This window comes from Adiantum capillus-veneris, chromosome 12 (assembly GCF_014529385.1).
Source record: "Adiantum capillus-veneris isolate H3 chromosome 12, ASM1452938v2, whole genome shotgun sequence".
NCBI lineage: Eukaryota > Viridiplantae > Streptophyta > Polypodiopsida > Polypodiales > Pteridaceae > Adiantum > Adiantum capillus-veneris.
In genome coordinates this window covers 37,711,515-37,726,014 of record NC_140942.1, presented here as the reverse complement: position 1 = coordinate 37,726,014, position 14,500 = coordinate 37,711,515, and the positions used below count along the sequence as shown (strand labels likewise).

The window sequence follows — 14,500 nt, the reverse complement described above, 5'->3', positions numbered from 1 at the left end:
TTTCAAATAGTTAATTTACTCCACTAGAAAACTAAGATATCTATACCAATGAGAAGATATAGTACCTCCCGTCCTCTCCCTTAGCTAACATCTTTAAGACTTTTTCAACAAGCTTCTAGATTTGTTGAGGTTGATGCTACCATAAACTTGACTAATCTTCTTTTATGTAGCCACTAGGCATAAATATCTTGGACATTCAGACCCTCATTAACCTCTTCAACATCATCAATACCACCATCTACATAGCCTTTGTCTCCACATCTACACCCTCATTTTATTGTTGTCTTCTTGCACATCATCCAAGTCACTCTTCTCTTCTTCTTCTTCATATGCAAACTCAATAGCAACACAAATGGCATGATCAAGAGCTTCTCTTGCACCCACGATACCAGCCATTGTAATCTATAATAAGTTTCTCAATCTTTGCATGTGCGTGCATTGTTTAGTAGCTTTTCAAACTCTCTCTACTCATCTAGATCCTTGTTTACACATATCATGTATTTACAATTGTACATTGATGTACATTACAACCTCGAGAGGCAACCGTGGGAACCACCCACCCCAATAAAGGAAGAGAATGCAACCCGTGAGCCTGGAACCCTCAACCTTGGGGTTACATCACGAAGGTTTCACCAAGTGAGGTCATTCTTTCAATGTAGAGGGCTAGAGAGTCCCATCGATAGTTTTTGATGCCCTTCTGCCCTTCAAATGGCTGTCAACCTTGCGTAGGAAGGGTTGACTTGTGAAGAACCCTACATTTGAGGGGATCAAATTGACATTGCCCTTCAATTGCAAAGGAAATAAATTTGTCTGATCCGTCATTAGAAGGGCCGGCCATCCAATTGTTCTTCAAAATGCGAATTCAAAGTTTACAAGACCTTTAGTTATGGTTTGTAGTTTTATGATAATTTTTAGAGAATACCCCTCTAATACGTGGAAATTCCCAAAATACCCCTAATAACCCTAGTATTTTGTCATAAATTCCTAAAATACCCTTCAAATTTTCCAAATTTCCCAAAATATCCCTGATTGTGAGAGTAAATTTCTCCAGAGTTAAAATTTTCTTGAAGCTTTCCATAAGAAGACTAATTGTCTATCATACAAACTGACAAAACTAAAATTTGAGTTGGTTATGTAGGCTTTGGAGATGAATTGCTTCATTATTTTTAGACATAATTTTTTTCTTGCGAGATAATTTGTGACAAATAACATGCCAAGCACTAAAAAACGGATCTCAATTGTAAGAAAGGAATAAAGATAATAAAATCTTGAACAATCCAACCAAAACATATACAAAGGTATTTTGGGATTTTTTGAAATTTTAGTCAAGTTTGAAGCTTGAGGTTTGTCCAGACTCCATAGCCGTGTGAAAAGACACATCCCTCAAAATCGACTCTTTTAGGCTTTTCGTTTCTGAAGTCTCAATGCTCACACTGAGTCCACTTGCTGCCGCTGCGATGACTAGACATGTCCAGCGTCGAGTGCACTTGCTGCATTGTCAACCTACTGTGGTCTGAGTCTTCGGTGTCCACTTTCCTGCTGCAGAGGTAAAAGACAGAGCCATATCACTTGAGAGCAAAGGTTCTCTCTCTCCCTCGGACTGTTGCCCTGACGCGTGCTCTGAGTTGCCCTCCAATTCTCATAGACAATCTACCCCTTCTCCCACCATCCGCGCATACCTTGCAAAGTGGAGCAGGCTTTGGTGGGGCAGTGTTCAATCTGGCTACACGCATCATAGGTGCAGGAATCACGGCGCCTCCTGCAACCAGGAAGGTGCTCAGCCCCCTTTGGTTTCTTTGCAATCGTGATTATGGGCCTTATATCAGAAGCTAGCATTGAGCTGCTCATCATTGAACATGCGACTCCACTCTCTTAGCATCAGCCATGGTTTCGAGGCCCTTGCCCATGCCCTTGCCCATCTAGGGGATCCCGTCATTATAGTATTTTCCTCCTGTGGAAGCTTGCTTGAAGCCTGCGTCGTCTTTTCCAAAGTCGGAGAGCCGAGTGTCTACACATGGCAAACTATCGTCGCTGCCCATCTCCAGCAAAACGAGAATCATTTCTCTACCCATATCAAGGTTTGGACTTATGGGGAAACGATACAGGAGCAAAAGCTTACATTGAGGGGTTTCTACAGAAAAGGACCCAGGTGATGCTAGGGAAGCATATGTTTTTTAGCACCGGCCTGGGGGAAACTCTCCATTTCACGAGGATGCTATGCTACAGTGGGGTTTCGATGCGTTTTTCTTCTTCCTTTCTCTGCAGAGCAGATGTGGGCAGGGAAGCGGGGAGGCTGGCCCACAACACTAAAGGGCACGGGTAGAAAGAGATGGGAGCGGCGGCGCAGGCCGAAAGGGGGAATCTCGAGGGGGATTGAGGGTGGAAAAAAATGGACGCCCATGGCGGGCATGGAGACTCGAACCCTCGCCACCACCGTGAGAGCCCAATGCGCTAATCGTTACGCTCGCGACGGGGAAGTTGACATATGGGCAAACCGGTAAATGATAAATAAACGTGGACAGTCCCCCTTGCTTGTCCAAGTTTACCTTTTGGTGTCCTAATTTACCCCGGCATCCTACGGTTGTGCGCGTCTTGAACTTCGTGTCCGAACTTTGTTGCCATGGATCCCATCGCTTGAGCTTCAATAAATCTCCCGTGCCCTTTAGTGCTGAGGGAGGTTGGCCCAAGTTTCTCACGATTTCTACAGATTTCAAAGGTATGATTAAGCCTCCCTCAACCTCGTCTTTTCCATTAGATGTGAAAAAGTTAATGTTGAATTCTTGTTAGCATTTTTAATTTCTTTTATAAAATTCAATGCATTTCTAAACTTCACAAAACCTTACTTGCTTTGAGAAATTTAGTTAATAAAAGAAGCGTGGACCTATATCTGTATATTATAGCTTTTAAAATTGTGATGTTGCTTTATGATCATGAGTTCACGTCTCGCGCCTCGCGATTTCTGGTGCTTGGACTCTGGAGCGGACTACACGTGCTGCTTCGCGCTTGAGTCTTGACAGAGAACAGTTCACGCAAGCCTTGGCCCTTAAATCATCGTGAGTGAGTCTTGCTCAATGCTCAGAAATTAGTTTTTTTTAATAAAAAAAAGCTTGTCTTGGGGAATCCAAGGACCTAAATATGACAAGCATATTAGATTGTTCTTTTTTAACAATTTTGTTGTCTTGATCATGGCGATTTTGAATTATAAGATGTGTATGCTTGTCATTAGACATTTGGGGTAGCCCTTCAAATCTTATCACTCCTAGAGATTGAGGGTGCCTTATATTGGCCTCTTTACCCTATGCCTTTAAGCAGTAAATATACTGCCCGCGGGCACTCAGGGCAGATTAAAACAAAGAGCCCTAAACTTAAGGGCTATTCATACCACACACTTGACCTCGCTTGAGTTGCGCAATTGCTACAACTTTCTGGTCCCATCTTCATTGCTACAGTGCTGTACTTGCAACGCATTGCCATCACCATTCTGATGAGTGCAGCTTTGCGCCCAAGACACCTGGACTCCGACTCCGACTCCGACTCCCTCAGTCTCTAGCCCTCTAGTATCTACATTGAAAGAATGACTTTTCTATATCTGCGATTTTACTGTTTATCCCCGAGACTTCATCTCCTACTGTACTTGCAGGGCATTGTTGTTGCCATTCTGAGTGTGCAGCTTTGCGCCCTGTGAGCGTCTTTTGCTTTTAAAAAGTAAGTGTTTGTTTAGTGAAGGCAAATATGCAGTTCTTAATGATTGTGTTTCTTTCATTTGGTAGTTCTGCAAAGCTTATGCTGGCCCTTTGATGATGTGTAGCTTATGTATGGTGAGGAGCATCTTTTAAATCTCAGAAACTTAGCACTTGCTTAGTAAGCCAGGTATGAATGATTATTTTTTGTGTTTTCTTTTGCCTTGGTTGATCTGCACAAGTCCTGATAGTCCTTTGTCGTTTGAGTAGCCCTGCCTGTTAGATCTTCCCCTTCTCCACTATTTTCAACACCATGATCCTCGGCTGACTACGTATGAGGCTGAACATTAATTATTCCTTATCTATGTGAAATCTTGTATGTGAATATGTTTTATCTTACGTTTGGTTTGGTTATAGAGTCTTGCCCACAGGGTTAATCAAGTTATTTATTTGGAAAGAGTCCTGAAGCTAGAGCTCTTCTCTCTCTCTCTCTCTCTCTCTCTCTCTTTTTGAACTTGGTGTAGGATATGGCAAAGAGTCATCCGTGCATTTGTCCAACTATAGCATGTTTTCTCTCTTAGCACATGTCTTTTTAACATCAGTGCAGGATGGTATGCCAACTAAACTTGCCAATGAGTTTCACCATGTTATATGTGCTCGTATCAGTTGCTTAGTTTGGTTATTTGTATTGGCCATGCCTTTTTTGGCAAGCTCAGTTTGTTTCTCTCAATGTTTGTGGATCTACTGTGCACTTGGTAAGCCCGCTAAATTCAGGATTAGAGAGTGGGCTAAGAAGGAAGCATATCACGTCTTAACTTGGTAGACATTAATTGTCAGTGTTAAGGTTGACTTGTGTATTGAACTCAAAGCACAATTGAGGAGTATTTAATGAAGAGGGTCTTGTCTCTCTTAGCCTCTTTGATATGTCCAAGAGTGTTAAGGTTTACTTGTGTATTGAACTCAAATCACAAGTGAGGAGTAAATTTAATGAACAGGGTCTTGTTGCTCCTAGCCTCTTTGATATGTCGAAGAGTGGGTCTTGCTATCTCTTAACTCCATAAAGTTACCTATTTAAAATTTCTCTTCTTCTTCTTCTCTCCCCTTGTATATTAGGTCATAAGTAAGCAGTACTAGTTGTGTGATGCAGCCATGTGTGGTCACTTTTATCATCCAGATTGTGTGGCAAAGATGATTTTAAAAGACAAGGATACTAGTGACAAAGCTATTTTTACAGAGTCTATCAAGAAAGGGAAGGGGCTTGTCTGTCCCATGTAAAAATGTTGCAAATAAGGCAAAGGGAAAGTTAAAGAAGTATGGGATCTGCAGCTTGGTGTATGTCATAGATACGCGCGAGCCTGGCATTGTAAATGTTTGCATTTGTAAGTTCTGTAAAAAATGTTGCTATCACAAAGAAAGAGGCTTGGTTACTTGTTTCTATTGGTGACATTAGTGCTACTTGTATTTGACAGTCCCCTTCCTTTGATGATAGCTTTGACGACGAGAAGGAAAATGATGAGCCTCAAAGAGCTTGGGACAATCTTCTATCCAATCATTGGTTTTGTGATTCATTGGTTAGTGGTTCTTTTCATATGAAGTCGTTGTTATTGGTTTTTAAACTGGTTCTTTTGTTAAACAAAAGTTACTTAGATTGTTTATTCAATTTTCTCTTCAAGAGTTTTGACTTTGGTCCTTTGAATTTTGTAAAGAATGAGGATGCAAGAGAGCTACACAAGACAAGCACAAAGCACACAGAGATGGAAAGCTTCTTCTTCTTCTTCACAGAAAAGAGAGTACAAAATGACTAAGTGCTAAAGCTGAAAAGTAGCACATATGTACATGCGGTCACTAAGTGTGAACTCGCTAGAAGCGTACTAAGCTGGCACTATAAGTGTAGTCCAGTTGTAGAATCACTGGCAGAGATCCTCCGTGTCGGTCACCTAACGCGCCAGTGAGTAAATGCCGTAAGCGGCCAAGACCCGTAGTGGATGCCAGCTCAAGGTGTAGAGCTCGACATCTCAACACTCCCCCTCGAGCTCTGCATGTCGCAGAGTCCAAGCATAGTCCGGAAACGTCGAAGCTTCTCAGCTCCGAGGGCCTTGGTAAAGATATCCGCTATCTGCTCCTCTGTGCTGACGTAAACCAAGTCGATGTCGCCCGCCAACACTCGCTCTCGAACGTAGTGGTAATGGACCTCTATGTGTTTGGTCCTGGCATGGAACACTGGGTTCCTAGTCAACTGCATGCTGCTGAGGTTGTCACAATGGATGAAAATCTGCTGGTCCACCTGCACTCCCAAGTCCTCAAGTAATGTGCGTAGCCAAGCTACCTCGCACGCCGCAACTGCTGCACCTCTGTACTCGGCCTCTGTGCTCGATAAAGCAACCGTAGGCTGCTTTTTGCTGCTCCAAGTAACAGCAGCACTCCCAAAAGAGAACATGAAGCCACTCGTAGATCTCCTATCAACAATACTACCTGCCCAATCTGCATCTGTATACCCATACAATGCTAATGGTGCATCTGCTGCATAGAACAATGCGTAGTCAAGAGTACCTTGCACATACCTAAGTGTGCGTCGTACTCCATCCAAATGTGGCTTCCTCGGAAGTTGCATGAACTGACTCTCCAAGCCTACTGTGTAGCTCAAGTCTGGCCTCGTGATAGTCAAGTAGATTAGACTACCCACAATCTTCCTGTACATGTTGACATCCTCAACAACATCACCCTTCTCTGCACTCAGCTTTGCATTCACATCCAAGGGAATAGAAATTGGCTTACAATCAGCCATACCATACTTTGACAACATGTCCAAAGCATACTGTCTCTGTGATAGCCATACACCCTTTGGAGTCCTGATCACCTCAATGCCAAGAAAGTAGCGCAACTCGCCTAAATCTTTCATTTCAAACTCCTGTTTGAGAAGACCCTTCACATGCTCAATCTCCATAGCATTGTCACCAACAATAATAAGGTCATCTACATATATGGTAATGACCACAATCCCCACATCACTCTCACGTACATAGAGTGAATGATCAGCATGAGCTCTCCTAAAACCAATACTGACAAGATACTTGGCAATCCTGTCATACCATGCTCTAGAGCCCTGCTTCAAACCATACAAAGCTTTGAGAAGTCTGCATACATAATCTGGGTAACCTGGATCGACGTAACCAGGTGGCTGATCCATATACACTTCCTCTTGCAACTCACCATTCAAGAAGGCATTCTTTACATCCATTTGATGCATAATCCATCCTCTAGATGCAGCCACTGCTATGACAGCTCTCACTGTCGTCATCTTTGCCACTGGAGCAAAGGTCTCCTCATAGTCTATGCCATACGTCTGTGCATAACCCTTTGCGACCAGCCTTGCCTTGTGACGCTCAATGTTACCATCAGCCTTATGCTTGGTTTTATACACCCATTTACAGCCAATAGCTTTCTTGCCACTTGGCAATGGCACCAACTCCCATGTGTCATTTGCTTCCAATGCAGCCATCTCTTCATTCATTGCATCATCCCAATGCACATTTCCAACTGCATCCTCAAAATATGTGGGCTCCACATCCTGTATCACCTTAGCCATGTAGGCTCGGTGATGCACTAGATACCCATCATAAGTCAATTTTTGAACTGGATTTTTGACTCTATTAGATCTGCGCGGTCCTGGGTCACTCCTTTGTCCTCTAGCATCTTCTTGTACTTTCCTTACACCAGGTGTCCTGACAGCCGGAATTCCAAATTCCTCATCAAGACTTTGTTCAGAACCATCTGAATCCATGTCTACATGTGAAAAACCTGATGATGCATCAACCATAAAGGGAGGTTCATCAACCTTTTCCTTTCCTTTTCGTGATACATTCCCTGTACCTGATGGTGGAGTAACCTGCGTACGTAGTCTACCATTCCATGGTTTCTCAACAGAGCCACGAGAAGAGGACTCTTGTGGTCCACTCAAAACCTGTGACTGTGGCCTCACATTTTGTACAACCACATCATCTTTTACATCAGCCCCAATAGTGCCATGTGCATTATTGTACCAGCTGCTCATCTCATCAAAGACTACATCTCTGCTCACTCGTAATTCTCGTGTAGTAGGATTGTAGCACCTGTACCCCTTTTGTTCAAGGGAATATCCCACAAGAATACATTTCTCTGCTTTAGGATCCAATTTCCTACGCAACTCATCTGGTACATGCACGTAAGCTATGCAGCCAAACACTTTCAAGTGTGCCAAATCAGGCTTTGTACCTGTAAACTTTTCCTCAGGTGTTACATCATGCACCGCAGCTGTAGGTGTCCTGTTCATAATGTACACAGCTGTATTTACAGCTTCAGCCCAGAAATGATGAGGCATGTTCTTCTCATTCATCAATGCACGTGCAACCTCTGCAATGTGCCTGTTTTTCCTTTCTGCGACCCCATTCTGCTGTGGAGTATATCTGCATGTAAACTGCCTGTGTATACCATGCATTCACAGAAAATCTGAAAAATCATTGGAGAAGTACTCTCCCCCTCCATCTGACCTCAATGTCTTGATTTGCATATCTGTCTCCTTCTCAATCATGACTTTGAAGTCTTGAAAGTGACCAAACACTTCACTTTTGTTACGCATGAAGTAGACCCATACTTTCCTTGTATGGTCATCAATGAAAGAGACATAATACCTGCAACCATGTATACTTGCAGTATCGGTTGGACCCCAAACATCTGTGTGCACCACCTCAAGTGGCCTTTTACATACATTGCGCTCATGTGGAAATGAGCCCTTTGACTGTTTTCCAAACTGACATGTTGCACACACTTTATGCATACCATCCACCTTGAATTTGGGCAAACCTTTTACAATCTGTTTTGATTGCATGCTGCGCAATCTCTGCTCATTGACATGGCCAATGCGTTTGTGCCAAATGTCAACATCAGCCACAACACCTGTGCCCTGTGCAAATAATGCAGCTTTTACCTCAGGCATGTCTACATTCAGCGTAAACATTCTGCCCACACATTTGCTCTCTGTGATCAGCTTACAGCCATTCTGGAAATCTTCTACATAACAGCCATTTGGATTGAAGCGAACCTGCAAACCCTGCTCAACCATTTGTCCAACAGAAACAAGATTCTTTGTAATGTTTGGGACATGAAGTACATCTGCTAAGTACTTTGATTTCCCACTCTTCGTATTTAGAGGTATGTCCCCTACATGAGCAATGGGGTGAGTTGTGTCATCTCCTGTCTGCACATAGCCTGACACATCTGGTTTGCGCATATCTCTAAACCACTCTCCACGAGACGTCATGTGATTAGAGGCACCTGAATCCACATACCAAACATCATCTTGGGTGGAATTCTCTGCAGTCATTGTATTCATTACATGCTGCATAACAAACATGCGCTCGTTTTTGTTGTCATCTGCATCTCTGCTAGTAGATGCATAGTTGCCCTGTTCTCTCTTTCTACTTGCTTTTCCCTTTGGACAGTCACGTGACATGTGACCTCTTTCACCACAAGTCCAACATTCTCTACTATCTGGAGTATGTTGCTGCCTGCTTGATCCTGCACCACGACCTCTTTGACTCCCCCTGCCTTGAGACTGGTTTCCCCTGCCACCTGTATTGTTTTGATTTGATTGACCTTCCAGAAATTGGCCCCTGCAACCCCTTGGGCCTCGACCACGACCTCTACCTCTACCTCTGTTGGAGTTAGAATAGAAGGCCTGTTCAGAATTATTTCTGCCATGAGAAGAAGATGTGTCAAGGTTCTTCTCCTCAAGAATAAGCATAGAAATCAAATCTTGGAACACGGGGATGTCGTCTCTTGTATTCATGGAAGACCTAAAATGTACATACTCATCTCCTAGACCATCCAAGCATGCACGGACAATGTCATCGTCTTCCACTGAGACTTTAATAGATCCAAGAGCCTCAATGATACTCTTGATCTTCAAGGCATAATCATTGATTGAGAGGTTGTTCCTCTTAACCTGATTTAGCTCCGACTTTAGTTGAAGCTTCCTGGCCTTGGTGTTCACCTCGAACACTCTGCCTAAGTTTCTCCATGCAATGGCGGGGGTTTCAGCATCCTGTAGATAGCCCATCATGCCATCTGTGATGCTCATAGACAGCCAATACATCACTTTGCTCTGGCCTTGTTGCCAGTCCCTCAAAGCTTTCCTTTGTTCTGCTGTAGCATTTGCCTCGGGAATCTCTGGTTCCTTTTCATTGTCTCCTTCTACATAGTCCCAATAACCTTTTCCTTTTAGGAAATTTGTTATTCTGAACTTCCATGCAGGGTAGTCATTTTTCTCAAGCTTCTCAGTAACAATCTGACTGAAACCGTCAGACATCTTGAAGCACTAAGACAAAATAGCTGCAATCTGCAAAAACCTGCAAATCTGCTAAACCTGCTATCGTGGTTCCTGTAACGCTTTCTACACTCAACGAGTGTCCACAATCAAGCGTTTCACAATCACTGTACTTGTACAGTAAATCTCTTTGGAGATCTGTTCAGAAACTTGTGCGAAAAACCCCTAAAATTTTTTTCGCTGCGCGAGGCGCCTTCGGCATCTGGTCGTGAATTGCGAACGAAGGGATTGTGATGCTCTTGCTCTCTTAGCCTCTCTTGCCTGCACCAGGCTTTGATACCATGTAAAGAATGAGGATGCAAGAGAGCTACACAAGACAAGCACAAAGCACACAGAGATGGAAAGCTTCTTCTTCTTCTTCACAGAAAAGAGAGTACAAAATGACGAAGTGCTAAAGCTGAAAAGTAGCACATATGTACATGCGGTCACTAAGTGTGAACTCGCTAGAAGCGCACTAGGCTGGCACTATAAGTGTAGTCCAGTTGTAGAATCACTGGCAGAGATCCTCCGTGTCGGTCACCTAACACGCCAGTGAGTAAATGCCGTAAGCGACCAAGACCCGTAGTGGATGCCAGCTCAAGGTGTAAAGCTCGACATCTCAACAAATTTTAATAACCCAGCTTGATTGCAAGCTTGCCTTAGAGTGAATCGGAAACGCTTTAGCAAAAGCTTCAAATTTTGACTTAAACACCACGAGACTTTTAAGTTTGCCTTTATTTTATAGTTCTAATACTTTATTATACATTGTTTGCAAAAGTTAGAGTGAATAGAAACGTTTGAGTTTGGTACATGATATGTATGTGTGTGTGTGTGTGTGTGTGTGTGTGTGTGTGTGTGTGTGTGAGAGAGAGAGAGAGAGAGAGAGAGAGAGAGAGAGAGAGAGAGAGAGAGATTTTAATAAGAAAGAGATACATTTACAGAAAAAAATTAAGTTAATACCTTTTGTAATGTGTTTTGATTTAATAAGTGAAGTTTTCCATGGTTGTTATTTGTTATTTAGAGAACAATCCATTTTATATGTGTGCCTTGAATTCCATGTGGGAAGCCTACTGAGTAAGTGTTTAGTATCATTTGTTTTGAGATTGAGATTTGTATCAGTTTACAGGGGAAATGATGTCCGTCTTTTGATAAATAACATTGAACCAATTGGTTGATTTTAATTTAGTATTCATTACATTTGTTGCTTTTCATGGTTTGTTCTCTTAACATCTATTACAAATGAAAATACACTAAAATCTACACTTTTGTTCATTTGTAGTTCAACATGTATTTTTGTAAAAGCACGTGTTTCTAAAATTGCTATGTTATTAGTATACATAAAAAATAGTGGGTCATTACATTGCGTACGAACTCCGTATGAGGGGGGATGGCTCATTGCGAGAATGTCCGTATCTTGTCTGTGTGTAGGAGGGTAGGTTAGCATGTAAGATACCGTACATGGGTTTTTTTTTCTAATTTTGATGCACGTAGGTGACATCCCTCCATTACTAATAGTGAATCCCCTAGGAGCTTACATTAGAAGAAAGTTGGACTCACTTTTGGGCCTTTCAGTTCTAGAGAGAGAGTGACGCTCGACCAATGAGGAAGAGGCTAACGTTACGTTGAAAATCGACATTTTGGAGTCAAGCTCTTTTTAAAAAAAGGGAGGAAATTTTATTTTGGTTCATCAAATTGCACAATTTCACGCTTTCAAGACATAAATGCCGTAAGTCGTACTAACTATGTACCGAAGAATTTCAGAACTTTCATTGAAGACTCTATTTAGTATTTTGTTCCCGTCCAAATATGACTTTGAGTAGCTCTACTTCCCTCTCAAAACTTCTTCCCTTTTTTATATTTGCGCTAACCTTTCTCTGTATTTATTCTACTGCAAACCATGTCTACTTCTCGAAGGCCTAGCACTACCATTGACTCTGTTAGCATTTTTAATAGTTATACTACAGACGATCAAGCATGGATTCCATCTCGTATAACTATTGGAAGTTGGGTTCTACTGCAAACTAGGAGGAGGAATAGGAAGCAACGCAATGATTTCGTGGAGGCTTTCAAGGGTCAAGTTAAAGAGTTTAAAGTGTGTGCACAAAGCAAGCGGGTGAAAGAGGTCTTTATACAACATGCTTTCCAGCATGCAGACTTAAGGTTGCAAACATCTCCTCCAAGTTTTCCAAGGCATCGACCCAACTGTAAGTTATTTCAGCATCTCGCTTAGTGCATGATTATATTCGAATATTAAGAGGTGGATATCATCTTTGGTATGTTTCAGATATTTATCCATCGAATAGGACAGATTGGCAACCAGTTGAGAGTATAGTTGGGATTTTTGATGCTTTCCATGCATTTATTGGTGAGCAAATGTACCGAGGAAGACAACACAAGGAACTCAGATAATGGAATTTTCTTTTATGATATGTCATATGTGGAACTGAGAACTTCCATTGGTTGGGGTCGTGTAGCTCCTTTGTCACTTCCATCCTTTGACAACAAGGATTGGTCCCTGCCTACTTCGCAAACTAGTGAAAGCTTCAGGAATAAGTTGTTTCAGGATATATAAAAGTCCCTCAAGTATTCAATTGCCACAAAAATAGTTCGGCTCGCACTATTTATGCCTCTTGAAGTGTTTGCAGATTTTTTCTTCGATGAGCAAATAAGAACTACCGCAACAATGTTCATTTGCAAGTCTGAGAGCCGTTTGGACTTTTTAGATGATAACTGGGATAGGAAACAATCATAGAACAAAATCTGTATTTTGCAAAAGAAGTCCATAATTTGCAAGTTCATTATAAGTTCTCAAAATTTCTTAGTATCGTTTTACTATATTAGATATCATCTTCTTAGTGGGGAGCTTATTCCACTCGAACAAGATACAGAGAACAGCCTTGAGAACAAACCTTTATCGATGGAGATCTACTTTCGAGACAGCCTACTTACTGTGATGGAGACAATTTCAAGCACAACTCTGGCACAGCTCAGGATAGATCTTACATGTGAAGAACTTCTACTTTTGCCGGAATTGTATGCATTCAGTCTCAACAATAGAAAGGTGCTTACTAAATCGATAAATTTTGATTGTCTTTAATACACTATGACTGAATCTAACTTTTTCTTCTTTTCAGATTCGAAAGCGCAAGGAGAAAACAACATTGTGCAAGGAGTCCATAACAAATACACTTCACTTAATTGCTTCCACCGGAAGCTAGGTCACATACCTTGTGCACGCAAAGAGCTTTGATGCCATGCAAACCATGATGTACTCTTCAAAATGACTAATGCAGAGATATTTTTTGGCGCTCAAACAATGTTTCAAAAATGTACATTTTCATGTTTCAAAACTTTACATATTGTGTTGTATCTGTCAAGAGTAATTTGCTCCCTTTCCTAGCTACTGTCCTCTCCCTCGGTTTGTGCCACTCGTCCCCTGTCCTCTCCCCCGGTTTGTGCCACTCGTCCCTTGCCCTCTGCTCCGGTTGCTGCTACCTCTGCCTCTGGGGACGCTGGTCTCGGGCATCCTTTCGCGTCGCTCAAAATCATGGGCCTCTTCCATGGCTTCCCATGCTTCTTGCACCTGTGAAGCTTCCTGCTGTTCTTGCTCTTGCCGTCGACGTGCAGCCCATTCCTCTACTTCTGCGGCGTCCTCATAATATTGGTTTATTGCTTCTTGCATATTTCGAACTTTTTCTTGAGTCTGATTGTGGCGTTGGGTCATTTCGTTAATGTGAGCCTCTTTGAACTCGTCAGCTCTCGCCGCTTCCTCTCTTGTGCGTCTGTTTACCGAGATTATAATATGCTGGATGGCCATTACAGAAAAATGTCGCACATCGTTGTTGGTGTAGTTATGTAATCGAAGTTCCTGTAGAAGCGTGATACAGACATCTGTTGCTTCATACATATGTTGCAGCAAACAATAAAACAGCAGATTACTTACGTTCGGTATATCCATAATTTGACGATGAGAAACACGGCATTTAAAAAGGTTCGCCAGCCACAGCTATAGTCATCAGTCTGCGTGGGCACGGTTACCCGTTCGTGGTTGACTACATTTCCTAGATCATGTTCTAACAAAAGATGCTCTACACAACATACAAGTTTTTTCGCGGCACTACATACATAACCACTTGAGTCAGCAACACATTCCAAAGAGACACTACACTGCTTTCCAAATGTACCCAAATGGACCTTATGTTTTTACACGACCGTGAAACGCCCTGCTTTGCCCGGAGTTTGCGTAGTAAACAATCTTAGCTTCCATGTCAAATAACATTAGACTCCAATGATCACTACAAAGACACCATCAAAGATGAGGAGAGATTCACAATGCAAGATGTTTTTTACAAGGCAAGAAAATACTCACGATTGATTGTACACAGTGACCAAAAAGCGCGCTAGATCAAAGTTGACTCTGCTAAACCAGTTCATCAGGCTCAAAAAGGAATATGAGTTGTTCTGCAGATAAGGCGATATC

General features: G+C 42.2%; 1 protein-coding gene across 2 annotated transcripts; it reads left to right on the top strand.

Moving 5' to 3' along the window:
- The first annotated feature begins 1,428 nt into the window (after positions 1-1,428).
- On the top strand, positions 1,429-13,318 carry LOC147445593 (uncharacterized). Of its 2 annotated transcripts, XM_086525055.1 has the most exons (7): positions 1,429-2,149; positions 3,844-3,870; positions 4,915-5,059; positions 5,150-5,251; positions 12,046-12,224; positions 12,305-13,081; positions 13,155-13,318. In XM_086525055.1, the coding sequence occupies exons 1-4, from the start codon at positions 2,015-2,017 to the stop codon at positions 5,161-5,163; spliced, it is 321 nt and encodes a 106-aa protein (XP_086381181.1). In that variant the 5' UTR covers positions 1,429-2,014; the 3' UTR covers positions 5,164-5,251; positions 12,046-12,224; positions 12,305-13,081; positions 13,155-13,318. The 2 variants fall into 2 exon arrangements, with proteins under 2 accessions (XP_086381181.1, XP_086381180.1); XM_086525054.1 differs by lacking the exons at positions 1,429-2,149; positions 3,844-3,870; positions 4,915-5,059; positions 5,150-5,251 and having other exon boundaries at positions 9,797-12,224.
- The last annotated feature ends 1,182 nt before the right edge of the window (positions 13,319-14,500 follow it).